The sequence below is a fragment of the Hirundo rustica genome, chromosome 2 (genome assembly GCF_015227805.2).
Source record: "Hirundo rustica isolate bHirRus1 chromosome 2, bHirRus1.pri.v3, whole genome shotgun sequence".
Classification (NCBI taxonomy): Eukaryota; Metazoa; Chordata; class Aves; order Passeriformes; family Hirundinidae; genus Hirundo; species Hirundo rustica.
The window spans coordinates 29,967,400-29,989,765 of NC_053451.1; the positions used below are offsets into that span (position 1 = coordinate 29,967,400).

The following is a 22,366-nucleotide window of genomic DNA, read 5'->3' on the forward strand; positions in this document are numbered from 1 at the left end:
CTAGATCCTCAATGCTACCACTGAGGTCAGGACACCTTAACCCTGGTGCTTAGAATTAGGCCTCTGGTACACAACAGCTCATCTGGGATATTCAGTGGCTACTGCAGCAATGGCAGGTTCACACTTCAGGTTCTTTAAGCCCAGAACTGCAGATACACAACCCCAACTTACTCATTCCTCGGGTTTTTTAATGTCTTTGTCACCTGCAACCACAACTTCAACTCAGAACCTCTGAAAAATCAATCATATCTTCATGTCTCAAAGCATCCCTTCAATTATTTAATTCTACTCACCATTTTATCCTAAAATGATGTTATAAATTCAGTGGTGGAACAATTGCTTTATCCAATACATCTTTGAACATCAGCAGTATAGTTGTCCAGAGCTATCAGGCATCAAAATGACAAAGCAGCCTAGAACATATTGCTACAAAAGTATGAAAATGCAGAGGGATATAAAAATTTCTGCTGAAATCTAGTTTTCTTGCTTTTTTGTTTCTAATCATATTGCCTTATCTGTGAAAAGTTTATTTATTAGCTTCTTAAAAGTCTTAGAAGCTTCCACTTAACCTGTAAACTTTGCCTATTTCTAAGTGACAAGCTATAATGTTGCCACCAATAAAGCATGGTGTTAACTCCAGATAGGATTCAACAATGCAAGGGTACCAAAAAAAGAATCAGACAGTCAAAATTTTAAACCAAGCCCAGAAATATTTCTGTCCTTATAAGTATAGAGTTGCAGAGCCCCACAATATTGTGCACACATTGGAGTAAAGATGTTCCAAGTCCTATGTCACACCTCTTTGATCAAGCCAAATTCCAGTGAACTGATACCCTCTGAACACCAGACACCTCCCATGGGAACAGAAAGAGCCCAACTTGATGACATGCCACCATCTAAATCTTTCAAAACCCTGATAGAGGTTGGTCTGACACGGTGCATATGCCACATTTACACTTCTGATATTAAAAACCAAGTTATCACAATCCCCAAACTGAACCACAAATGCAGAAAAGCACACTGTCAATTTTGATAAATAAAATCACAATTGCACCAGATCACAATTTTATGATTTCTCTCTCTTCAAATCAAGGCATTCAAAGTGTTTCATTCTCCCTATCTAACATCTACCTATAAGCTCTTCCTTTTGGTTCTTGAAACTTCCAAAGCACGAAAGGCAATTAATACTTTTCAAAGGGTGCCCTGTCAAAGGATAAGCTTCTCAGCAAGGTGCTCTTTTCTCTCCCAGCCAGAACGAAGCTGATCTTTCACCTTTTGTTTTGAGCACTCCAGGCAGGCTTTGTTGTACTTGCCAGGAGCTAATCCCATGAAGGGCCCAGCTCAGTAGCACAGAGACTGCAGGTAATAAAATTATGTGTCCCAAAAAAATCATCAGCAACCAACACTCTAGGCACAGGCACTTGAGAAGAAGAGTCCCAGCCAACATTCTCCAACTTATTTCTGGAAAGGCTAGGCTTGGGACAGCTGGGAAGTTGCATCTCAAGGCACTTAACTCTTCCTTCTGAAAGCACCAGTCAGGAGGCTTTCTAGAGCCACTTTGTATGAAGGGAATGAGATATAAAAGCTCATTTTTCATCATCTCACTCTGACCTGAGGTTGAATTATACGGTAAACTCAAGGTGAAAGGCTCCAAATCCCATTACACATTCCCTCAGCCATCTACTGTACAACTGCTCTGGGCTACTATTATTTTTAATTTCATAATTCTTATGATAATATCGATCACCAAAGCTATTTTGTTTGTACCTTGAAGCACAATGGCACACTTTTTGCAGATTTCAGTTAAATCACAAAAATCCAAATTGAGTGAGTAAGCTTTTGCCAGGCTGATTTCTGCAAGTTTACCAGAAGTCATTTCAGTAATATATTATCAGCATAATCCAATTTCATTATATGTTTCTCTTATCTTTTGCTCTGCCAGCTCTAAGTATGCATCTGTAAATTATTAGTACTTGGATAACACAAAATGCAGCTACAGAGACAGGAGAAGAGATGGACAAATATTGCTTCTGACTGAGGAGTTACACAAAACTGAGAGACGTGAATGCATAAGAGTATGCAGAGAATAATTTCCTTGAATTCTTTACTTATACATAGATAAAAAATTCCAGAGGGTCCAAGTCACCACTAGCAAATCTGCAGACAGTAGTCAAGAACAACTCTACAGATGGACAATGTGAAAGACACATCTTGCTGCAGGCCATAAAGTGTGCCTTGAGGGGTCAAGATCTTGTGGGGTCAAGAAAAGTGACAGTTGTGGCTGTATTAAGTTGTCTACACAGGGGAAAAAATGCTGGGAGGCAGCAGTCTTCTAACAGACAGAGAGGTCACAGCTTTTAAAATGAGAAACTTCCTAGCAAAAAGGTACCCTCCAGAGGGCCCTTCTCTTACCCAGAATTTGACAAGGAAGAAGGCATTAGCTGGCCCCCTTTCAAAGAGCTCCTTCAGGCCCCCTTTCTTCTCAGGGAACTTGTCATAGATCTGCCGGATATCCACTGCCTCGAGGTAGGGGTCATTGTAGCTGGGGCTTGACTGCCCAATGTGCACAAACAGGTGTTTGTTATACTGCAAGAGGAAAAACATGGAATTAGAAATTTGTTCAGCACCATTCAGTACATACTGAACATCCATTGGCCTTTACAGAAGACTACTGGAAGTTAATGAAGATTCGATAGCATTTTCTAAAAGAGCAGAAGAAATCAATAGAAATATCTCTGGTAATACCAGCTCAGGCTGTTCTCTCCTTCCTTTCAATATATTCATGCTCCTTTCCTTCTCTGAAACACTGTTGTTGGGTTTTTTCTTCCTACATTCACTCCTAAATCATTGCCTTGTGCTGCTGCCATATGGTCTGAAATAACCTGAGACAGAGTGTTACCTGTGACAGTCACTCAGTCAAACATCGATGCTCCTGTCCTGTGAAGAGCCTGAAATCCCACAGCAGATAAATCCCAGGCAAATCTTTTCTGAACTTTCCTATCTCAGCCCATCACCAGCATATCTCAAGATGCAGAACCAAAATGTTTAGGGAGAGAGGCAAATCTTGCAGCTTCCATTCCATAGGTGGCACCATGTAAACACATTGATTCATCACAGTTGCCACCAATTTTAAGTTCTCAGCACACCAGAGAAACACATGGCTTTATGTGATCTTAGTGACTTCTGATTTTGGGTTCTATATCGGAGTCTATCTTACAAGGCTGGACAGGACAGCCAGAATAGCCTGGCAGGGTTTTATCACCTCAGTGTCTTGGGCTCTGGTGTATGAATGCCCCTGGACAGAGAAGTCAGAAGCACATTGCACAGATCTGGTTCTATCACTACTTATCCTCTAAGAGGAGGATATCTGGTGTTTCCCAAAGATGCCTTTTCTTTTCTATGAAGAGCAATGAAGTTATTTCAAGACACATAGAGTAGTATAACACATCCATGATGAACAGGAGCTGTCTGAAGATGCAAAATTAACGAGGGGTGGAAGCAAGGTGTGTTTCTTACTGTGTCTTGATCTTGTTGTTGTTCCAAGAATGCAGAGAACTCTAACATCCAAAGTTTGGAGCTAGCAACCCTTCGTCCTTGCCAAGCTGGTGCTGACGGGGAAGGTGAGAGGCCAGCAGGAGACTCAAACCCTAAGCACACAGGATTTATATAACAATAATTTAGGAAAAAAAAAATGGCAGTAGCTGTCCAGTAGAGTACCTACTGTCAAAGCTAACTCATAATTTTCTTATGGCTTCATTCATCATGCAAAAATATCGTTCACAAGGTCCTCAGTCTACCCCAGTGCTCTAAATGCCTTGTCAGTCACCCTCTGCTATGACAGCACTGCCAGGGTCACGATGTGAAAGAAAAACTACCCAGGTCTGACACCAGAGAAAACATGATCAGCAATTTTAAGAAGACTTGGACGGAGCCCTAAAGGAGCAGTGAAATAAACTGGTTTGTCTCAGAATGAGGTGTCACCATTAGTCTCTCAAAATGGGGAAGCTGAGAAGGAAAAGACATCTGTTATTCCACTTAATGAGAAATTAGGAGCACAACCATGTTATGACAGAGAACAGTGTTCTAGAGCATGAAGCATGGTAAAAGACCAGTAGAGATATGTAAATTTTTATTTTCTGCTGAGCCAGGAGGAAAAAAACCCCAACACAACCAATATAAAACAGGAAGAAAAGTTTTGTAAAATAAAATTTAAAAGCTTCAGCTCTCTCAGCGAAAGGATGAGAACAGGAAATCATATAAAAGTTGGGTTTGCCTCATTGAAATGTTTCAATAGGCTTTGGTTTTTTAAATTAACTTTCAAGATTTTTAGAGTGTCGGCTGTTTTTGAAGTTGGAATACAATTTCAAAGGAAAGAACTCCATTTCCTTACCTACCTGGTATTGGAAGTGGCGGCTGTACAGCGTAAGGTTGTTGAGAAAAAGGTTTCACACTACAGAAGTACACAAAGAGAGGTGGTTAACAAAAAACAACCAAACAAAACAATATTCTTCACCAACTGTTTGCACAGATTAGATCAAGCATTTCTCCTCAAGGAGAGAGTGGCATAAGCGTCTTTTGGAAATTACTTTTCTGTTTGGGCAAGAGAGCATCATGGGCAAAGACTCAGAAAGCAGTAAGGGGCCAGGACTGGACAGATTAAGATTTCCCTGCAGGTGTTCAGCAGGCTCTCCCTCCAGATTTGCTTTTCTGAGTTCCTATCAGCCTCTTAATACACTGGTGCCCATTTATTTATCCTTTCCTTTCTACCACAAGTAGTTTCATATTTATGCAAGTGGGTATAGGTCTGGGCTGGACTCCTCTCAGACTTTTAAGACCAAATTCAGAGACATTCAACACCTACAAGTAAACACAGCTTTCAGGAGAGCTCAGCTCCATTTTAACACTACTGTAAGAGAAATGAAGGTCCTAGCATTTCACAGATCTTATAATAGCTAATGGTGCTCCTCAGGCAATAGAGAAAGCAGCAGAAGCACCTGCTTTGGAAGCTCACATGAAGGAATACTTACTCCTGGGATGATCCAGCTTGACCTGGCAATGGTCCTTGCCAAAACTGCAAAAGAACAACACATAGGCAAAAGTCACCACTCCTAATTAGGACAGAGATTAAAAGAAAGGCTTGCTCTTTTCCGAGGAAACAAACTGCAAGTTCACAGACCTTTAAAGATGTGAATGCGTTCTCTCTTCTTTCTACATTCCGGGTTTCACTCTTGTGGAGGTGCTGACTGGTCCTTTTTTTTCATTCTACACACTACTACTACTGACATGCAAGAAACTGACCTGAAAGTGATCTCTAATGTTAAATAATATGCATGCACCTTGTGCCTTTTTTATGATGCCCACTCTCTTGGAAGGACCATTTTCCCCAGGAAAGTTCCACGGGAGTTATTTTGGCAGAAATCAATGCTCAGCAAATGCTCACTAGACCCAACTCATAGGTATGGGGATGCTTCTCTATTAAGGATTTTATGTAAGGGCCATCTGATCAAAGTGCTGAGAATAAGATTGGGAAATATAAACTTGAGAAAGGGCCAGGATGGGCCAAACAGATTTATTCCAAAAAGATGCTGGAGTAAGTGATACAAGACCCTTAAAAACATTTCAGACAGATGAAAATCCAAAGGAACTGATTGTTCTCTCCCTTGTATCATTAAATATATATATATATATACATAGAAAAACTCTATTGTTTTACATCAGTGTGAGCAAAGAATTGGACAAAACTGTTGAAGCCACATGACAGAATTATTCTACAGAGACAATGCCTTTTGGCCCATTCTGTCTCAGTTCTCAGGATTTTCCTGAGCAGGTCCCAACATCCTTTCAAATACTGGAGTGTCTCCTCAAAACTCCACCAAGACACTGATCCACTCACCCCAGAAACAGCAGGGTAGGCTGGTCGTGGGAGACCAGGCAAAGCCATTTTACTATGGAAGGCAGTTGCAGAGATAATCTGGGCAGATGACATTGTAGCCATACTCTGCATGGCTTTATCTTTAGCTGCCTGATCCTATGAGCAAGAGTAGAAACAGAAAAAACAGGATTATTATAATGATTAACAAGTTGCCATCTCTAATGCTCTATAACCAGGATTCTCATCAGCTTCTCTGTGAGGAACAAGCATCTCCGAAATGGTGGGCAGCAAATTCACCAATAACTGTCCTAAGAACTCTTTAAAGTTATAAGGCTGTCACTCATTACTACAGCTTCAGGTGTAAATAATCATGCTTTCTGAAATGCTGGTTTAAACACTGCTAAACATTTATCCTTTCTGCCTGAGGGCTTTCAACCACACAGCTGAAAAGTTTTGTTGTGGAAAGTACACCCCCAGCCGATTCTTGTGTTTTAATAATTGGTAAGAAAATTCAGTGGGAAAGAATCTTGATTATGACAAAACAAAACAAAACAAACAAACAAACAAACAAAAAAAAAACCAAAAAAACCCCACCACAAACAAACAAACAAAAACACAAAAACCCACCCTCTGAGGAAAAGATCACAAAAAGAGATAGTCATCATCACTGCAAAAACGACTAACTCAGTTTGGGGCTGCATTAGTCTCAGGTAGATTTTATTATTTTATCCCCATCTTCAGGGAAACTTGAAACTTTTGTAATCTCCAGGGCACTTATGCAGAGACGTTCCTTTTTGTATTTTAACAGGACTGTAGATTACACACATTTACAGGCAGTGACAGTGCCACAATTAGCGGGTCTGAGGCATGTATAAAACAAACAGCATTCTTAATTTCTTTTTTCAAGGAATAAATAGGCAAAGAGAAGCACTTCCCTATGTTCTGCCTTTCCACCTACATCCTCCACAATTAATCTTCATCCTTCAAACATTCCACATTTATCTGTGTCATTATAATTACGACAGAAAACTCACAGATTAATTCATAGCTTGAAGAAACTGCTGAAAGAGATACAACAGCCCTTGCAGACTCCTTCAGGAATTCACATTTCCCACTTGCATTCACTGAACTGCACTAAGTTCTCACCCTTGGTCCTCCATTCTTTCTAACCTCTCCAACTTACCTAAGGTTTTCTAAATTTCAAAGCCCAAATATCCTAACGTGTCTAACAAAAAAAAAAAGTGGAGGAGGCATCCTCAAAAATATCAATAATAAGTGCTAATGTTCAAGAAGAAGGTTCAGTAGAAATGGGCAAAATATACACACTTCTTTTTTGGACCATCTGTGACTCCTGTTGGTATTATTCAGGTGAATCGAAGGGAAACATTTTAAATGCTGAGTAAGTTCCTAATATTCTGCAGAGCTATGGGAAATGTTTTCAGAATCCAGTTTAAATTATGGCTTAGGGAATAATTGAAGGATTACCTACATTTTTTAAGGGAAATTATTTTTTTCTGTTTTTGTCCTGGTATATTTATAGGGACTATTTCCCATGTGCCATTGCAGAAAAGGATTTTTTCCCTTTCCTTAGTTTCTCACAGGAAAAATTGTATTTGTCTACCTGAGTTTATACATGAGTTTATGGGGAAGATGCATTTACTTGTGGAGGAATTAAAAGTTAAAAGAAAAGGTAAAATCATAAGGGGAGGAAAGTATTTTACCTAGTAACCTCTGCTGTGTTTTTGTTTTGTTCAAATGCTTGACAGATTGCTGGAAAGAGCATGTTTTTAACAAAAACATTTCCTTTCTGTTTCAGCTAACAGTTCTGTACTCATTTCAAGTGTTTTACAGTATTAAAAATAAACACATAAATAAATAAATAAATAAATAAGGAAAAAAGGAGCGATAAAAACTTTTACCAAACATTTGCAATGTTTGTACTTTCTCTTATTATTCTTCTATATTTTATTATTCTTAAATAATAATGATGATGGTGATTATGATAATGCTACCATATCACCACGACTTCCCGCTTTTTTCCTTAGTGCAGATGGCGTCTCTTAGCCACCCAGGGTATGGAAAAACTACTGACTTTCGGGAACGGCTTTTTCTCCAAGTTTTACCCTATTTCCAACCTGTCTGCTACAGACACAGTGCACACTTGAAAAAGACACCCCAGTTTGTGTGGAAACGGCAGCAGTGCCGTGACTGCTCTGGAAAGTCATGTAGCCGCTCTGACCGCTATGATTATGAACACAAAAATGTGCCCTTGCTATGGAAAATGAACAGCGATGGGAGGACACACGGCTGTCAGCAGGACCTTGGAAGAAAGGCAGCAGTCTCAGCTATTTCATTTCCTTGCTCTATGGACACGGACAGCGCAAGCAAAGAAGTAAATGAGTTGAATCAGCGCTCCCGACTTGCCACTGCAGGCGGAAAGGAACAGCCTGGTCCCCGGGAAGGGTTCTCTGCAGGCAGCTGGGCAGAGCTCACAGCATGGCCTGGGAGGTGTGAAAGGACAGCAGCCAATGGCTCCGTGGAGCTCCCCGAGACACCTTCGTTCCCTGAGAACACAACCGGCCAGCTCCTGCGAGCTAAGTGGAAACGGGCTCGGCTGACTGGCTTTTCAATCATGCCCAACCCCAGAGCTGCGACACACAAGGAACATTATCAAGGTTACAGATGTAAGCAGCAGTGAGGCTTTTAACACCCCGGGCAGTTGTTGTTTCCTGCTCGCTCCAACTTGCCTCTCCAGCAGGCCTCCACCTGAATTGACCACTTAACAGCACCACAGGTTTCAAGCTTAGGCAGCCCTACCTGGGTGCGCTGAATTAGGTGGCTGTAATTTGCACCTCCTTCTCGTTATCAGAGCGGCTGGAAACACGAGGGGCTAATAAAAGACACAGCACAGCTTTCTAAAACGGGGCTGGGATGTGGGGGGGTGCTGTCATGGCTTACAGCAGTCACCGCCTGCAATAGAGCAGCGTGCACGTCAGCGCTGGGCAACACTGGGCGCCAGCAGCTCACACACAGGACAGCTCAGCTGCCCTGATGCCCAGCGAGGAGCTGCCCAGGCAGCCAAGAGGAAGCACATGCTACCAGCCGTCCCTCAGCAGTCAGGGATGGACTGGGCTGTCACGGCCATTGTCACTGGAAGCATGGATGATCAGGGAAGCAAACTCTCTTCCTTACAGATTACTTATGGCCATACCAAACAGAAAGGTCAGCGTTCACTTTCCTTCTCTGGCTGTCTCAGTGAAAATAACAAGGCTCAGACCTCACATCCTGCTCAGCAAGCCCTTTCTGGATGGCTCACATTCTAACAGGGGACAGACACCCACTTCTGCAATTGTCACATACAAACTTGACCTTCTCAACATTTCTGGCAATTCAGTCTGAGCACATAAACCATTTCCCCACATCAAATCTGAGTGGAAATAAATGTCAAGAGGTTCATTAGGGTGATCTTGGAGCTCTTCCTATGGAAAGGAAAATGCAGCTTTCCTCAAGCAAGTATCCAACCATTTTCTCTTTCTCGTTAGCTCTGGCCTCTTCAAGTCTGAATTAATCAAGGAGCAAAGTCTATTCGGTTGGCTCCATTTTACCTGAGAAGATGCCAGCTGGCTTTATTGCTTCCTCTCAGTGGACAACTCCACATCACCACCTCTAGCAGACGTGGAGCTGGTGCTCTAAACTGTAAGGCCACCTTTTCCCAAGGCCACCACAACACCAGCGACTGCTTACTGGTCAGCATCTGTAACCATAAACCCTTCCTTCTCAGGTAAACACCCTCTGCACACTCCTAAGCTTAAGGGTCTTTCAGATTTGAATGACAAGGGCATAAACCGGAGGTAGAAATAAGACACATGAAATTTGAAAAGTTATTGTTTCTTTATTCTTTAAATAGAATTGCTCCAGACGTCACAGAGCTTCAACAATAATGAATGTTTGCACAACATTTCCTGGGAAGAACCTTTTCCTCTCCAGCTTACTATAGTTCAGTGACTAAAATCAGGCTTTTTTAAGGCTGTTCAAAGACGGAATAGCTGACCTTGGGGGGCTTGTGTGATATGCTAAGGGATATCCATCATACCTTGAGCTTGGCTTGGATCTCTCTAGCTTTCCGCCTTGCCAGGACCTGGATGTGACTAGATACCTGCATTGAAAGACAAAATGCCATGTTCATTCCAGAGGAATACCTGGTAGCCTCTTGTAGAAGTAAACATACTTTAGGCAGTTATTTAGGATTATTTGGTTATTTAGGGTTAGGGGTTGCAGGGATTGGGGGTAACAAAGAGCTGCTTTTCTGAACATGACTCCAGGGCCAGGAAATGGGGCAGAGGGCCAGCAAAGATGGGCCATCTAAGGCAGGTCTAGGCTGCTGAGTGCTTCATCCAGCCTAGCCTGGAGATTCATTCCCAAATACAAAGATTCCTTTCTCATCTTGTGCACCAGGGTATTTTCAAAATCATTCTTGCTGTCTTGTCTGCTTGGGCTGAACAAGGAATCTTCATGCTGAGAACCACTGGTGGTCCCTGTTAAGTCTCATTAGGAGGCCAAGCAAATAAAATCATGCTATTTAACAGCAGAAAACTTTGTGGGTCACAACTGGCAGACGTGAGCACTCTAAACCTCCTGTAAAAATGCCTGAGCTGACTCTTCCTGCCATTCTCATTAACCAGCTCAGCACAACAACCTCCTTCCAGCAAAGTCAGAACCTACCAACAAGTGAACAGCAAGAAATTTGTTCTCACTCACCCTCATAATCTGCAGAGGTCCAAAGAAGCTAATCTTTAGAGGGAAAACCGTACACTTACCTGTTTCCTTGTGCGTGTTTTCCCTGTTCTCAGCTTAATATAGCGGGCAATCAACTCATTTCGGCCTGGAACAGAGAAACAACGCAAATACAACTTTAGAAAGCAACGACCCCAGCGAAAAAGATCGGTAATTCCATTGTGTATCTACAGAAATCAGCAGCAGGATGATTCTGTCACACTCTTTTCTTTTTTAGAAAGGGACTTATTAGTGCACACGGTAGAAGTCATGGGAGCAGTCTCCTATGACACCCCCGTAGGCAAACTGACAAAGTTTGGGCTGGATAACTGGACAAGGGGCTTGATGAAAATTGGCTGAACGGATGGATGTGGTCCCAGCTGACAATGAGCTGACAGTGAAGCAGCAATGCACCCTTATGGCAATTCCCAGTTGCCAACAAGTCCAGGGAAGTGATCCTTCAGCTCCACTCAGCACAGCTGAGGCAACATGTGAAGTACTGAGTCCAGTTCTGGCCTCCTCAGCGTGAGAAAGGTGTGAACACACTGGAGCAAGTCCAGCAAGAAGTTAGCGAAAATTATTGAAGAGGCTGGAGCATCTGTCCTATAAAGAGAGAACTGGGTCTGTTCAGCCTGGAGAGGACTCAGAGGCAGTTTTTAATCAATAATAATAAAATAAATACCTGATGGAAGGCGATGAAGGGGAAAAAGGAGCCTGTGCCCAGTGTTAGAACAAGAAACAACCGACATGAATTAACACATATGAAATTCTGTCTAAAAGCAATTAAAAAAAAAATAAGGAAAACCCCAAACTTTTTTACTCTCAGGCTGGCTAAACTTTGGCACAGGCTGCCCAGAGAGGCTGTAGTCTCCATCCTTGGAGGATAGTCACAACCTACTGGACACTGCTTGAGCAGCAGGGCCAGACCAGGCATTCTGAAGAGATCCCTTCCAACCAAAAGGAGCCTGTCATTCTGTGTAATGCAAGTCCAAGAAAATAAACCACGAGGGGGAGGCACATGGAAGCAGCTACACAGAATTTATCAGTGTGATATGATACAGTGAATTACAAGTGCTTTAAGGCTCCTGCAGGCAGACCATCCAGATTCATTACACTGGCTCCCATGTATCACACCTAAGCAGTCACACAGATTTTATTGTCTTTCTGGAGGTGGAGGAATTATGAGCAGACACAGAAAGGCAGCAGTTACACATCTGAACTCCAGGCTGGCTCAAAGCAGAAAACAGAAGACAGAAAAAGAGCAGGGTCTGCAAAATAATACATTTGTAGTGACCACAGCAGAATCAAGATAGTACTGCAATAAAAAGTTGGGATTAGGCGCTGCAAGGCTGTGAGACATCTTGATATGGCTGCGAGTGTTTGCAGAATGAAGCAGGAATGAACTGGGAAACAAAACCACAGCTCTTGTGAAGTTTGTTTGTAACAAAATTATAAAATCCCAGTACTGTCTGTGGAAAGTTTGTGGGCAAAGAACTTGTATGTTAGGACATCACAGACATCAAAAGGCAAGCAGTGAAATCAGTAGTAAACTGTCAGTGTTAACTATTCCAGCAGTTAAATATTCCATGAAAAAACTGTAACTTGTTTTTATTTTAAACTCTTATCACTCAACCCTGAAATAAAGTGTATGCAAGGAAAGACTGCTGAAATTGACCACGCAAGCCTTTAGGGAAGGACTGGCAAAGCCCTTAATTCCATCTGTTTCTGAAACAGAACAATGCAAATGTCCATGACTGCAGTTAGGCCGTGTTCATGAAACACAACCAATGCACACGCAGGGATGGAAAAGCGCTTTCCATGTACAGATCTTAATCTTCCCCTAATGGTGTCATTGTAGCAGCTCCCCTTTTTCCCCTGGGACAAGAAACAGGTCTGCAGCTGAGAAATCAGCTCCGGCTCCTGTAAACACAAATTAGGAACTGTGTCTGTGCCAGAAACACAGCGCCCTGCCATGTAAGCACTGACCTCTTCAGCTCCCACAGTTTCTGTTTTAGCACAGTGACATGCCCAGGAGAGTTTGGTGGGAGCAGATGCTGTTCTGCCACCTTCCACCTGGCTGCTCTTCCAACCCACGAAAACCATTTGCACAAAGCAGAGACCAGTTACTAGCGACACATATCCACACCACCTTCCTCCAGTGCCAACAATAACATTTATGGCTGCTCAAAGCTTCCATCTGCTTAGACATGGATCCAAGCTGAAAGGTAAGAAGCAACTGAAGTGATTCTTCTCAGACAGATGCCGACATATAAGAAATTTCAGCAGGACTGTTTGACACACATCCGAAATGGGAAATGTGCTGAACAAAACAAGGCACTCAAACCCTATTATCTGGAAAGTAAGAAGAAGGAAAATTTTTGTTTCAACTAGAGGACCCTCTGAGAGGCAAGGGGAATGAGTTAACAGAAAAGAGGAAAAACTAGCCTTGATAAGAAGTGGTTGTGGAGAATTTCAGGCAAAATTTTAAAGGGCACATATCAGGCTATACTGATGGGAACTCTCTGGGCACTGGCTCAATTATGGGTCATCCTTGCAAAACTAATTTCAAGGGATTCTCAGCCAGATACAATCAATTTTATGGAGCAAATTCATATGTATAGTGTGTCAAATTAGGTAAAGAAATTACAGAGGCTGAGCAGTCTGACAGAACACTATTCTGCTTTAGCAGTAAGGGGCTGCAGGTGTAATTGGTATGAGAGGATGCCATGAGCAGCTCTGTCAATTCCAGCCACAGTCAATTCCAGCCACCACCAAACTGGATGAAAATAACAATCAATCCACCAAATCCTCAACCAGTCAGAGGAGCACAAGCTGCCTTTGCTCAAATATATTTTGGAAAAGGCAAGATTCAGAAGGGACAGGAGACACATGAGGAGACACAAAAGGAACCACAAAAGGAGACATCAGAACGCACAGGAGAAATACAAGATACGTAAAAAGATGAATATTGAGAAAAGGAGACATGTGGCAGGGGACATTCCTGGGGGTGTGGCTGGAAAAGCAATCTTGGAAAAAGTTGCTCCTCGACAGAAGAACACTTTGAGGCAACTGCAGCACCCATGCCAGAGACAACCCTGAAAGGACCACAGCCCACGGAAAAGCTATGAAGAGGCGAGAAGCAGCTAGAAACAAGGAGCACCAAAGGGGAAACAAAACAAAACAAAACAACAACAAGAAAGCAGAACTGGCAGAAAGAGATCTTTACACAGTGATGCCAATCTCCTGTCACCCAGCACCTCATCAAAGGAATTAAGAGGGACTGAATGTTAGAGAGAACAAAAGAAGGGAAACAAAGTAGGAAGCAGGGAGGAGAGACAATAAACTGTAGTCAAGCCTGGGAAACTGGGAGGTATTTCCGTAAGTGTGCATTTAACTGGCTTTGACAACAGCAGCAGCAAAATTTGCAAAGTTCTCTCAGGCCATGTACTTCACTGAAAAGACTAGTGGGATGGGAAATTGTTGGACAAAGTGCAAATACTAGATGCCAGCACAGAAATTCTCTAGAAAGAAACTCTACGCAGGGAGCATTTAGTTGTGGATCGTCAAAATTTCCAGTTTTAGAATTCACTTCCCACTTGCTAATATCTCTCATACCGTTTTTCTATTCCAGAAATGTGTCCTCACAGTCAGGTTAAAACAGAAAAGTGGCAGGTTATATTAGGCTAATAAAGATACTGGTAGCACAAAAGAGAAAAAAAAAAAAAAAAAAAAAAACCACCACCCACCAAAAAACAGATCACTCTACAAAGACATTCATCACAGGCATTACTAAAGATAGAACTATGTAAATTGCCAAGCCCAGTGAACTGCAACAAGGCATTATTATATTACCATGAATCAAAACTGCAAGAGAAGCAAGTCCTAAATGTCTTTTGTGTTTCTTATCAGTAGCTAGATGTACTAGGCAGGTATTATGTGGCTGGAAGTCTGTAGGCTCACAGGCTCTGGAAGGCACCTTCTTTGTTTCACAGCCCTGGCTGCAGGGTCAGCAAAGAGCAGCACTCCTCACTTGGCTGGAACAGGCAGAGCTGTCACAAACCGTCAGATGGTTCATTTTTTAGAGCCATGTAAAGTGTCCCTCAGTAATCTGATCATATGTTGTGTTCTTAGAATAACTCCCGCTGAGGTCTGCCATGGTCACCAGAACCTGCCAACAGTTGTGACTCCTCTGTCGAAACCGCGCGTTGGGTTTCACGAAGCTCCAGCCAACATTCCAACCGTGGCACAGCACCTTTATCCTCCGTGGAGCCCTCCCCTTGGAAGCATGGCACGAAAAAAAGGGAGTCAAGAGATACTCTCTTATGCTCTTTACCTCTCATTCTTAACAGATGAGTTTCCAAGGGCAGCAATTTGGCTCCCGTTCTGTCTTACACTGAACTGCAAAATGTCACATTCAACAGTTATGAAGGAAGGAATTGCTAAGAGAAGTGAACAAGGAGGCTTGTGGATTCTCCATTCTGCACTTGTGCACCTTTGAATACAACTGCTGAGAAGTGTCTTCCTGTAAGGAAGAGGGATAATCGAAGGGAATTCCCATCACCACAGAAAGTATTTTCCAGTCCTGCCTCAAAGCTTCATGCTGACTGTTGGTAAAGCTACAAAAATTTTTCTGCCTCTTGTAAGCAGTAGCTCTTCCTCACACACCTGTTGCCAAAGAATGTGAGATCAAAAAATTCAGTGATTTCTGCAAAATCCTTTCAGTGGGAAATGTCAAGGAAGTGTCTGTTTCTTGGCAGATTGTTATCTTTCTGCACCCAAAGCAAACATTTACAACTATTCATGAGCAGTTCTATAAGAGAAGCAACTATCCAGCTATATCCAGTGAAAGGCTTATCAAAGCAAGGTCAAGAAAGCCATCTCAACTCTCATTTCAATCCCTTTATGTCACTTAATGATATCTCCTGGGACATGACTATCTCCTTGAACTTATTTAATTAAGTGTTGGTTACAATCAGCATAAACATAATGAACTGCGTGCATCAGACAAATAAATCCAGGCAAAAGAGGGAAGGTAAGGACAGCTTATCTGTCACCAAATGTCAGTGTTTCTCTGTGAATACAAAGCAAAACTAACTGCCAACCAAGTCTTGCCAGAAAGACACTTTTTTAAGACAAAAGCAGTGTGTGGTTTCATGTCCGTATGGGACTAACTGCCACTGGGGTCTGCCCCATCCTTAGCTCCCTGTACAGCCTTACTTCCCATCACTCATTCCACTGCTTCCTCCTCCCAGCTATGCTAAATATCTCCTTGGACATCAGCTGTTCCAGAAACAGGGCTACATGCGTCAGAAACCACATTTTTGTCTTTTTGATGGTTATCAAGATGCACAGACATCCAACCTTTATTAATATAATCTAGTTTTAATGCTACCTTTATTAAGACTTTCTTCTCATCACAACCATGTTTTCTCCCCACAGCCTTGGTGAGAAGATGTTGTTTGGTTCCTCTGGTCAGGAAGAAATAACAGAACTTAATACAAAACTATGACCATCATACTGTGATAATTTCCCATGACCATGGAAAACCATATTGCCTTTTATGGCACTGACCCATCCTATGAAGACATCTTTGACCCCACCACAGCAGAACTTCAGTGCTCAATAGTCAGGTTCAAGTTTCCACAGCAGAGTTACACACACCAATGAATTTTATATTCAGCTGGGAGAAGAAAATGTCCTCATTCTGATCACTTATTCCCTGCTTGAATTTTCTCAGGATTAACCTTCCACACGAAGATTCTCTGATGCAGTCCCTACAGTAAGGGGATTTTGAGATAAAAAATCAAAAAAGGATAAGCCAGTACTTCTGAAAAACATCAAAACAGTCAAAGCCTGAAAACACAACATTGAAGGAATTAACACCATCACAGTCAGCTCTTCCCCAAAATACCTGTTTTCATCATTTGACTGTGCAAGGTCTGAGTTCCTCCCTCTTATGAAATGAAAAAACTCAAAGCTTTATTTGCTGGGCAGAATGCACCAGTCAAGCCCCCTCATATGGCAGTCGGGTGATTTCATTTGAGGTCATAAAACTCAGCTGTCTCATTTACTAACTGGTCTAAACACTGAAACCCTCTCTTGTGTAAAAGGTCTTTTCCTGGAAAGGTGTTTACTCCTCTCCTTTGCCACTGCACAGCCTAAATTCACAGCCAGAATCACAGAGAGTGCTCCCACCATTTAGAAACTGCTGTTTCTCGATGGTCAATTTTAGATGCTTCACACAAGGTTGAGGGATAATAACTACAGACCCTGCAGTTTTGGGGAAGCCTCTTATTGGTTCCAAACAAGCACTGGAGATAAATGAAAAGTTAGTCACCATGGGTGCAGTTAGAACGATGTGAAGAGGTTTCCCTCTCCTTGGCTGGTCATTCCTCCTCCTGCGACGTTCCATCAACTCCTGCGTGCAGGCGTACCAACTAAATTGATGGGAAAAGGGGAGGAAAGACTGACACGCACTACTCTAATTACCGATAATTAAAACATAAAACTCCCCGTCCCCAGTTGGATTTTGTTGTTAGTTTCGTTTTGTTTCCCCCCCCCGCAATTATCAGCCTATTTTTAATTCCATTGGTAAACTCGTTCTTTTTGTGGTCACATTAACCACGGCAGCGGCACAGCAAAGAGAACAGAGGAAGAACTTCTAAAACCAGTTTTGCCAGAGAAACTGTAGCCTGGAACTGTTCTCACCTCACCCTCACGCACCAACAGGCTGGCAAGAAAATGGGCAAGGCACTTCCCCTGCTTGCATCATTTGTCCAGAGGCTAAACAGCGTTAAACTGCCTTCCAATTGCTGCCCCGAGGGCGTGTGGAGTTAGTCCTTGCAAAGACGAGCATCTTCTAAGGCACAACAATGCATGCAGGCAGAAGTCCCTCCCCATCAGCCTAATGGGAAGCTCCAGGCTATGCAGCTCTTCGCCACACCTCTGTCTTTAGTAGTGCTTTTCAGTGCATAAATTGAATGTCCTCATCAACTGTGTTTCCCCAGATTATTGCCCCAGGCCGCAGAAATGTGAGTTAATCCATCCCATAAGTACTCTTCCATGTACACGTTAAGGGCTGCGAAAGGAGCAGAGCTGGGACTTGTTCTGGTACTTCCCGGGGTTAAGACTGATAAGAATCCTACAGAAAATGTTTAGACTCAGTTTGGCCGGGAAATCCCACAATCACACACCAAAGCAGCTGCAGATAGTAACATGAGTCCTTCGTATGCCAGGGAGAGTATCAGATAACACCTGAAAAGCCAATAACAATCCTACATGGAGAAGCATGTCAAACTAACAGCTTTCAGTCTCTCGGGACACCTGAGAACGACCTCACTGAGGTACAAAGACGCTTTACTCACCAAGACCCGGGTTCAGAGAAACTTGACTATTGAGGCTACCACTGAAACCAATGTTTAACTGCAACAGCGTTCTCCAGTCACCATCAGTCCAAGTTCTACATTACCGACCTGAATAAATGAAAACTGATTTTTGAAGTGGAATGGCTGCCACCACTCCAGTTCATGGCATCATGATTTACAGCGCAGTCATTGCCTGTGATGACTTTAAGCCATTAAATTATAGATTCAGCTTAAAAAAAAACAATGCCCGGACACTCCCAAAAAACGTGGTTGCCTTTCCCCTTCCCTCCCTCTCACCAAACTGTTCCATGGGTCAGTTCAACTCTAATTTGGAGGAAATCTGTCCAGCTCATTTTGCCGACATGGTTTGCTATCAGTTTAGCAATCTGCCAAGGAGTCTGCTAGAAACTGGAGTTTGCCCAAAGAACGGGAAAGCAGAGCAGGGGAGCAAGGAAAGAGGAGTGGCAACTCCCTCTTTTCTTCTGCTGTGACCTGTAAGGTCATCTCACCATTTCTGAAGGAAATTACTCTCGGTCTCAACACAGCAGTTCCACACCATCCCAACATTATCAAGAATAGGCATTAAAGATGTCATACTCTGTAACAGGTGAAAAGAGAATGTGAACAGAAAAACCTAGCAGAAACACAGAGTAAATAATTGTATAGCCACCCAGGGACTGGTCTGGGTAATACCTGAATTCTGCCAAGATTATGAAAATTCCATGCAGTGGCTTGTGATATTCCCTGTTCCTTCCCACCCTGCTCTCTTTCTTCTAATACCAGAACAATTCTGTTGCAGATTCTTTAAGTACCTGTTCCCTGGCTGAGTTTACAGTGTAAGCCTGATGGATAACTGGGCAACCATGCAGAAGACCAAGGCAGGAGAGTGGGAACATGAGGATGACAAAACTATTTAAGCTGCAGAGATACCTAAAAATGCACATGGGTCCAGAAGGAAATTTGCACATATCTAGGTGCTTCAGCTACCTTCTATATCTAGATTTGTCACATCCCTTTCCCACAGCTTTAGCCATAAGGGATCAAAAATGAGCATCTCAAGCACAGCTGGCTTTGCCTCTGGGCCCAGGAGCAGATGAGATGATTTTTGAAGGTCTTTCCCAGCACCATTTTCTGTGGTTCTACCACCAAAGACGACGATGCAGTGTTTATATGCAGGAATGCTCCTGTCAGGGAACTGAATGCCACACGTGCTCGTGCACCTCCCTGCGACATTGCCATGCTTAGAAACGGGCTGGTGCCTGCAGCACTTGCGGTCAACAACTTGGGCATCGCTGCTGTTGGGTTACCTCACCAAGCATTGGTTACCCTGCTCTCACTCCTGCCCGCAGACTCTGACCAAAGCTCCTGGAAAGGCATTTGTGACTACTGCACAAAGCGAACCCAAGAGGAAAGGGGAGCGATTCTAAAGGCATTTTACATGAAAACGGTGCCATTTCCTCTTCAAGAAGCCAGAGACCGAGCAAGACTCTGGCTGTTTATGCGCATGGAGAGAGAGACTGAGAATGTGAAGGAGAACCCAGAAGATGGGTCACAAGTTCAAGGTGACAGCAATGAGCAGCAGCTGCTGGCTGTGCACCCTTCAGCAGCAGGTGTACCCAGGCCCCAGAGGTTTCAGTCAGCCCTGCCAGTGACCAACAGATTTACAAGACCATCTGTCTGGGCACAAACTGCACACAGCCTTCCCAGTTTTGCTGCCCAGATCTTCACCACACACAGACAATACAGGGTTTGTTATGGATTAGCTAATGAGCAACTGTTTAAACCAATAGACAGCCCTAGTCCTCTCCTGGGCTCATTAGCTGGATCCTACATGAATGAGAATACTGCTTGTTCTTTTAGCTGTTATACTGGCTTTTTCTGAGCAAGCAGCTTCCTTTCACTTCAGGCATTAGAAAATGGAAAGGTCATGTTGTCTCACACTGGTTTTGTTTAAGAAAGAGACTTTAAAAGAAAGTTCACGTGACAGCTGAAGAAGTAAGGGAGCTCCATTTTTCCTAGGCCAGATCTCCACAGGATCTGCATAATGACTATGTATATGCACACTCGTTCTTGAGAAATGTTGTCATCCTTCTCTACTCAATGTTCGGCTAATTGACAGAAGACAAACTCTGACAAAGCACTCCTGGAATTTACCTAGAAGTCTGCTCTTTTTGTTTCAGACCTAAGGAAGGGCTCCTGCGTCAATCAGTTAAATAAACGTGCTCATGTCACAAAACCACAGGTAGTATGAATCACAATACTAACAATTTACCAAAAGAAGTGCGGACATTTACAGTGTAAAGCCACCTAACCCACTGTTCTCTGGTTTCCTGTGTAAAACCATTGCACTTTTCATCTGGAATCCTCCTCTCATTCATGTAGAACACAGATACACATGCACACACACCGGTTCTTTGGGACCAGTTTTACAAATACAATCCCTATAGTTCTGTCTAATCCAATTTTAAAAGTCCCCAACAAAGGCACTTCCATTTTCGCTCTTCAGAGGAGAGAGATCCCTCAGAGCTGAGCACCATGTTGTCCTGAAGCTTTTGCTGATGTCCATCCTATATTCTCTCTTTCTCCCCCATTAATCCTAGTCACGCTCACATGTTCCACATAAAATCCCTCTCCCTCCTAAATGTTAACACCCTTCAAATATTTTTAGACTGTTATTATGTGTCCCCCCACCCTCCACCTTTCAGTCATCACTTAGCCAAGCTATGTATATTTAGCTACTTTAATCTTTCCTCCTAAATCAGTCCCTTCAACTCCCAGAGCTCAATGTTAAGTCTGGTATGCTTGCTCTTCTCAGAACTCACTCCATGTTTTTGAGATCTTTCTGGTAACGTGTTTGCAGAAACCTGTCCAGAAGATAGCTTTACATGCACTTGGGTTTCTTCTCTCTTTCAAACAAGTCACTGGGCACTATTAATTTTCATTTTCCATATCGGGTTTTTGTTCCCAGATTTTGAATTCAATCTGAATTTTCAAGTATTTGAAATTAACATTTGGTATTTGGCAAGAGCAAATTAGCAACTGATAGTATTGATCCCAATTGTGAAAGAAGGAAGTGGGTTCTAAAATGTAAAAGAACACTAAGGCTTTTTAAAACTAAACTTTTCAGAAAACCACTGTAAATGTGTGAAGTTATCCAGAAGAAGAGCAGAAGCAAAACAATAACATGCACCAAGGGAAAAGGCTGAAAATTGAAATATAAACAGTCTCTCACTTAAAAGGCGGGTGAGTGGCTACACCTACAAAACATGAAGCTGGCCTACTAAATTAGAAGTCAATTAAACTGAATGTGTTATCTATAGTTAAAAAAAAAAAAAAAAAGACAAACAAACAAGCGCCTTCCTGACAACACACCACTACAAATCAGCTCTTGTCTTGGAGAATTACTAAAAATTTGAAATTTAGAAATGAAAGTCAGAGGAAGATGCATAAGGGTAATGCAATGTTGCCAATGAAGGAAGTCACTTTGATGTGATGAAAACTCTGTGGCTGCAGACATATACAATGGGAAAAATGTAGTGCTACATAGCTCACTTGGTTTCAAGACTGACAGATAAATATGGGATTACAAAGCTGCTAAAATCAAAAGGGACAGGAAAAATATGTGTCCTTTATTGGGCTAACAGAACGAAGCCCCCACAAAAGGAATCACAATGATTTTGATAACACGTAGTACACAGTAAGATTGCTACTATGTTTATGTTCAGTACTAATCAAGTTAAGGAAAGATGCCACAGCCAGTACTGTTAACTGCAAGAAGATTCCTGGTGGGTTGGTATTTCAAAAGTGGCAAATTTCTCAATATTCAGAAAATGCTTGGAATTCATGCAAATATTTCCTTTTTACACTCTCAGAGAAAACACCAGTTAAACTGAAGTACAGCTTAACACAAAGAGCCATAAACTTGACTTACACAAAGGAGATGGAAGGAAAAGCATGACAAACTCCAGCAGAAGTTTAACCCACTGCTAAAGTCTCCAGAAGTCTGGCTTCCTCCAGTCAACAACAAAGAACCAGAGCCACACAAAAGCAGAGTTGAAAGAGGGCTGAGTGAAACAAAACCTCATTATTAAGCAACTCCAAAAACATTACACCTACCACCAGAGGGGAGGGCAAAGTCTGCATCCTGACCAATTGTCCACCAACCCAAGTTTTGTCTATCTTCTAGTGTTTAAAATACAAGATTCCTTATTTTTCCAAAATCATGGGATAAAGGGCTGATCTAGAGTTCACTAGGTTGTAACAGTGGAAGGGGTAGAACTTCAGACTTGTCTCTCTGAGGGAAATCACAGCTGAAACACAAATTTTGCAATTACCTGGAACATTCAGTTCAGGGTCA

General features: G+C 42.5%; 1 protein-coding gene across 1 annotated transcript in view; it reads right to left on the reverse strand.

Annotated features, from left to right (window-relative positions):
* TEAD4 (TEA domain transcription factor 4) overlaps nt 1-22,366 on the reverse strand; it is a 50,656-nt gene that overhangs the window by 9,966 nt on the left and 18,324 nt on the right. Inside the window, exons 3-9 of the mRNA XM_040056425.2 lie at nt 10,690-10,754; nt 9,966-10,028; nt 5,894-6,028; nt 5,028-5,071; nt 4,395-4,450; nt 3,517-3,647; nt 2,413-2,586 (exon numbers count right to left, since the gene is read on the reverse strand). Coding sequence (XP_039912359.1) covers nt 2,413-2,586; nt 3,517-3,647; nt 4,395-4,450; nt 5,028-5,071; nt 5,894-6,028; nt 9,966-10,028; nt 10,690-10,754 — 668 coding nt within the window. The remainder of the gene's footprint in view (nt 1-2,412; nt 2,587-3,516; nt 3,648-4,394; nt 4,451-5,027; nt 5,072-5,893; nt 6,029-9,965; nt 10,029-10,689; nt 10,755-22,366) is intronic.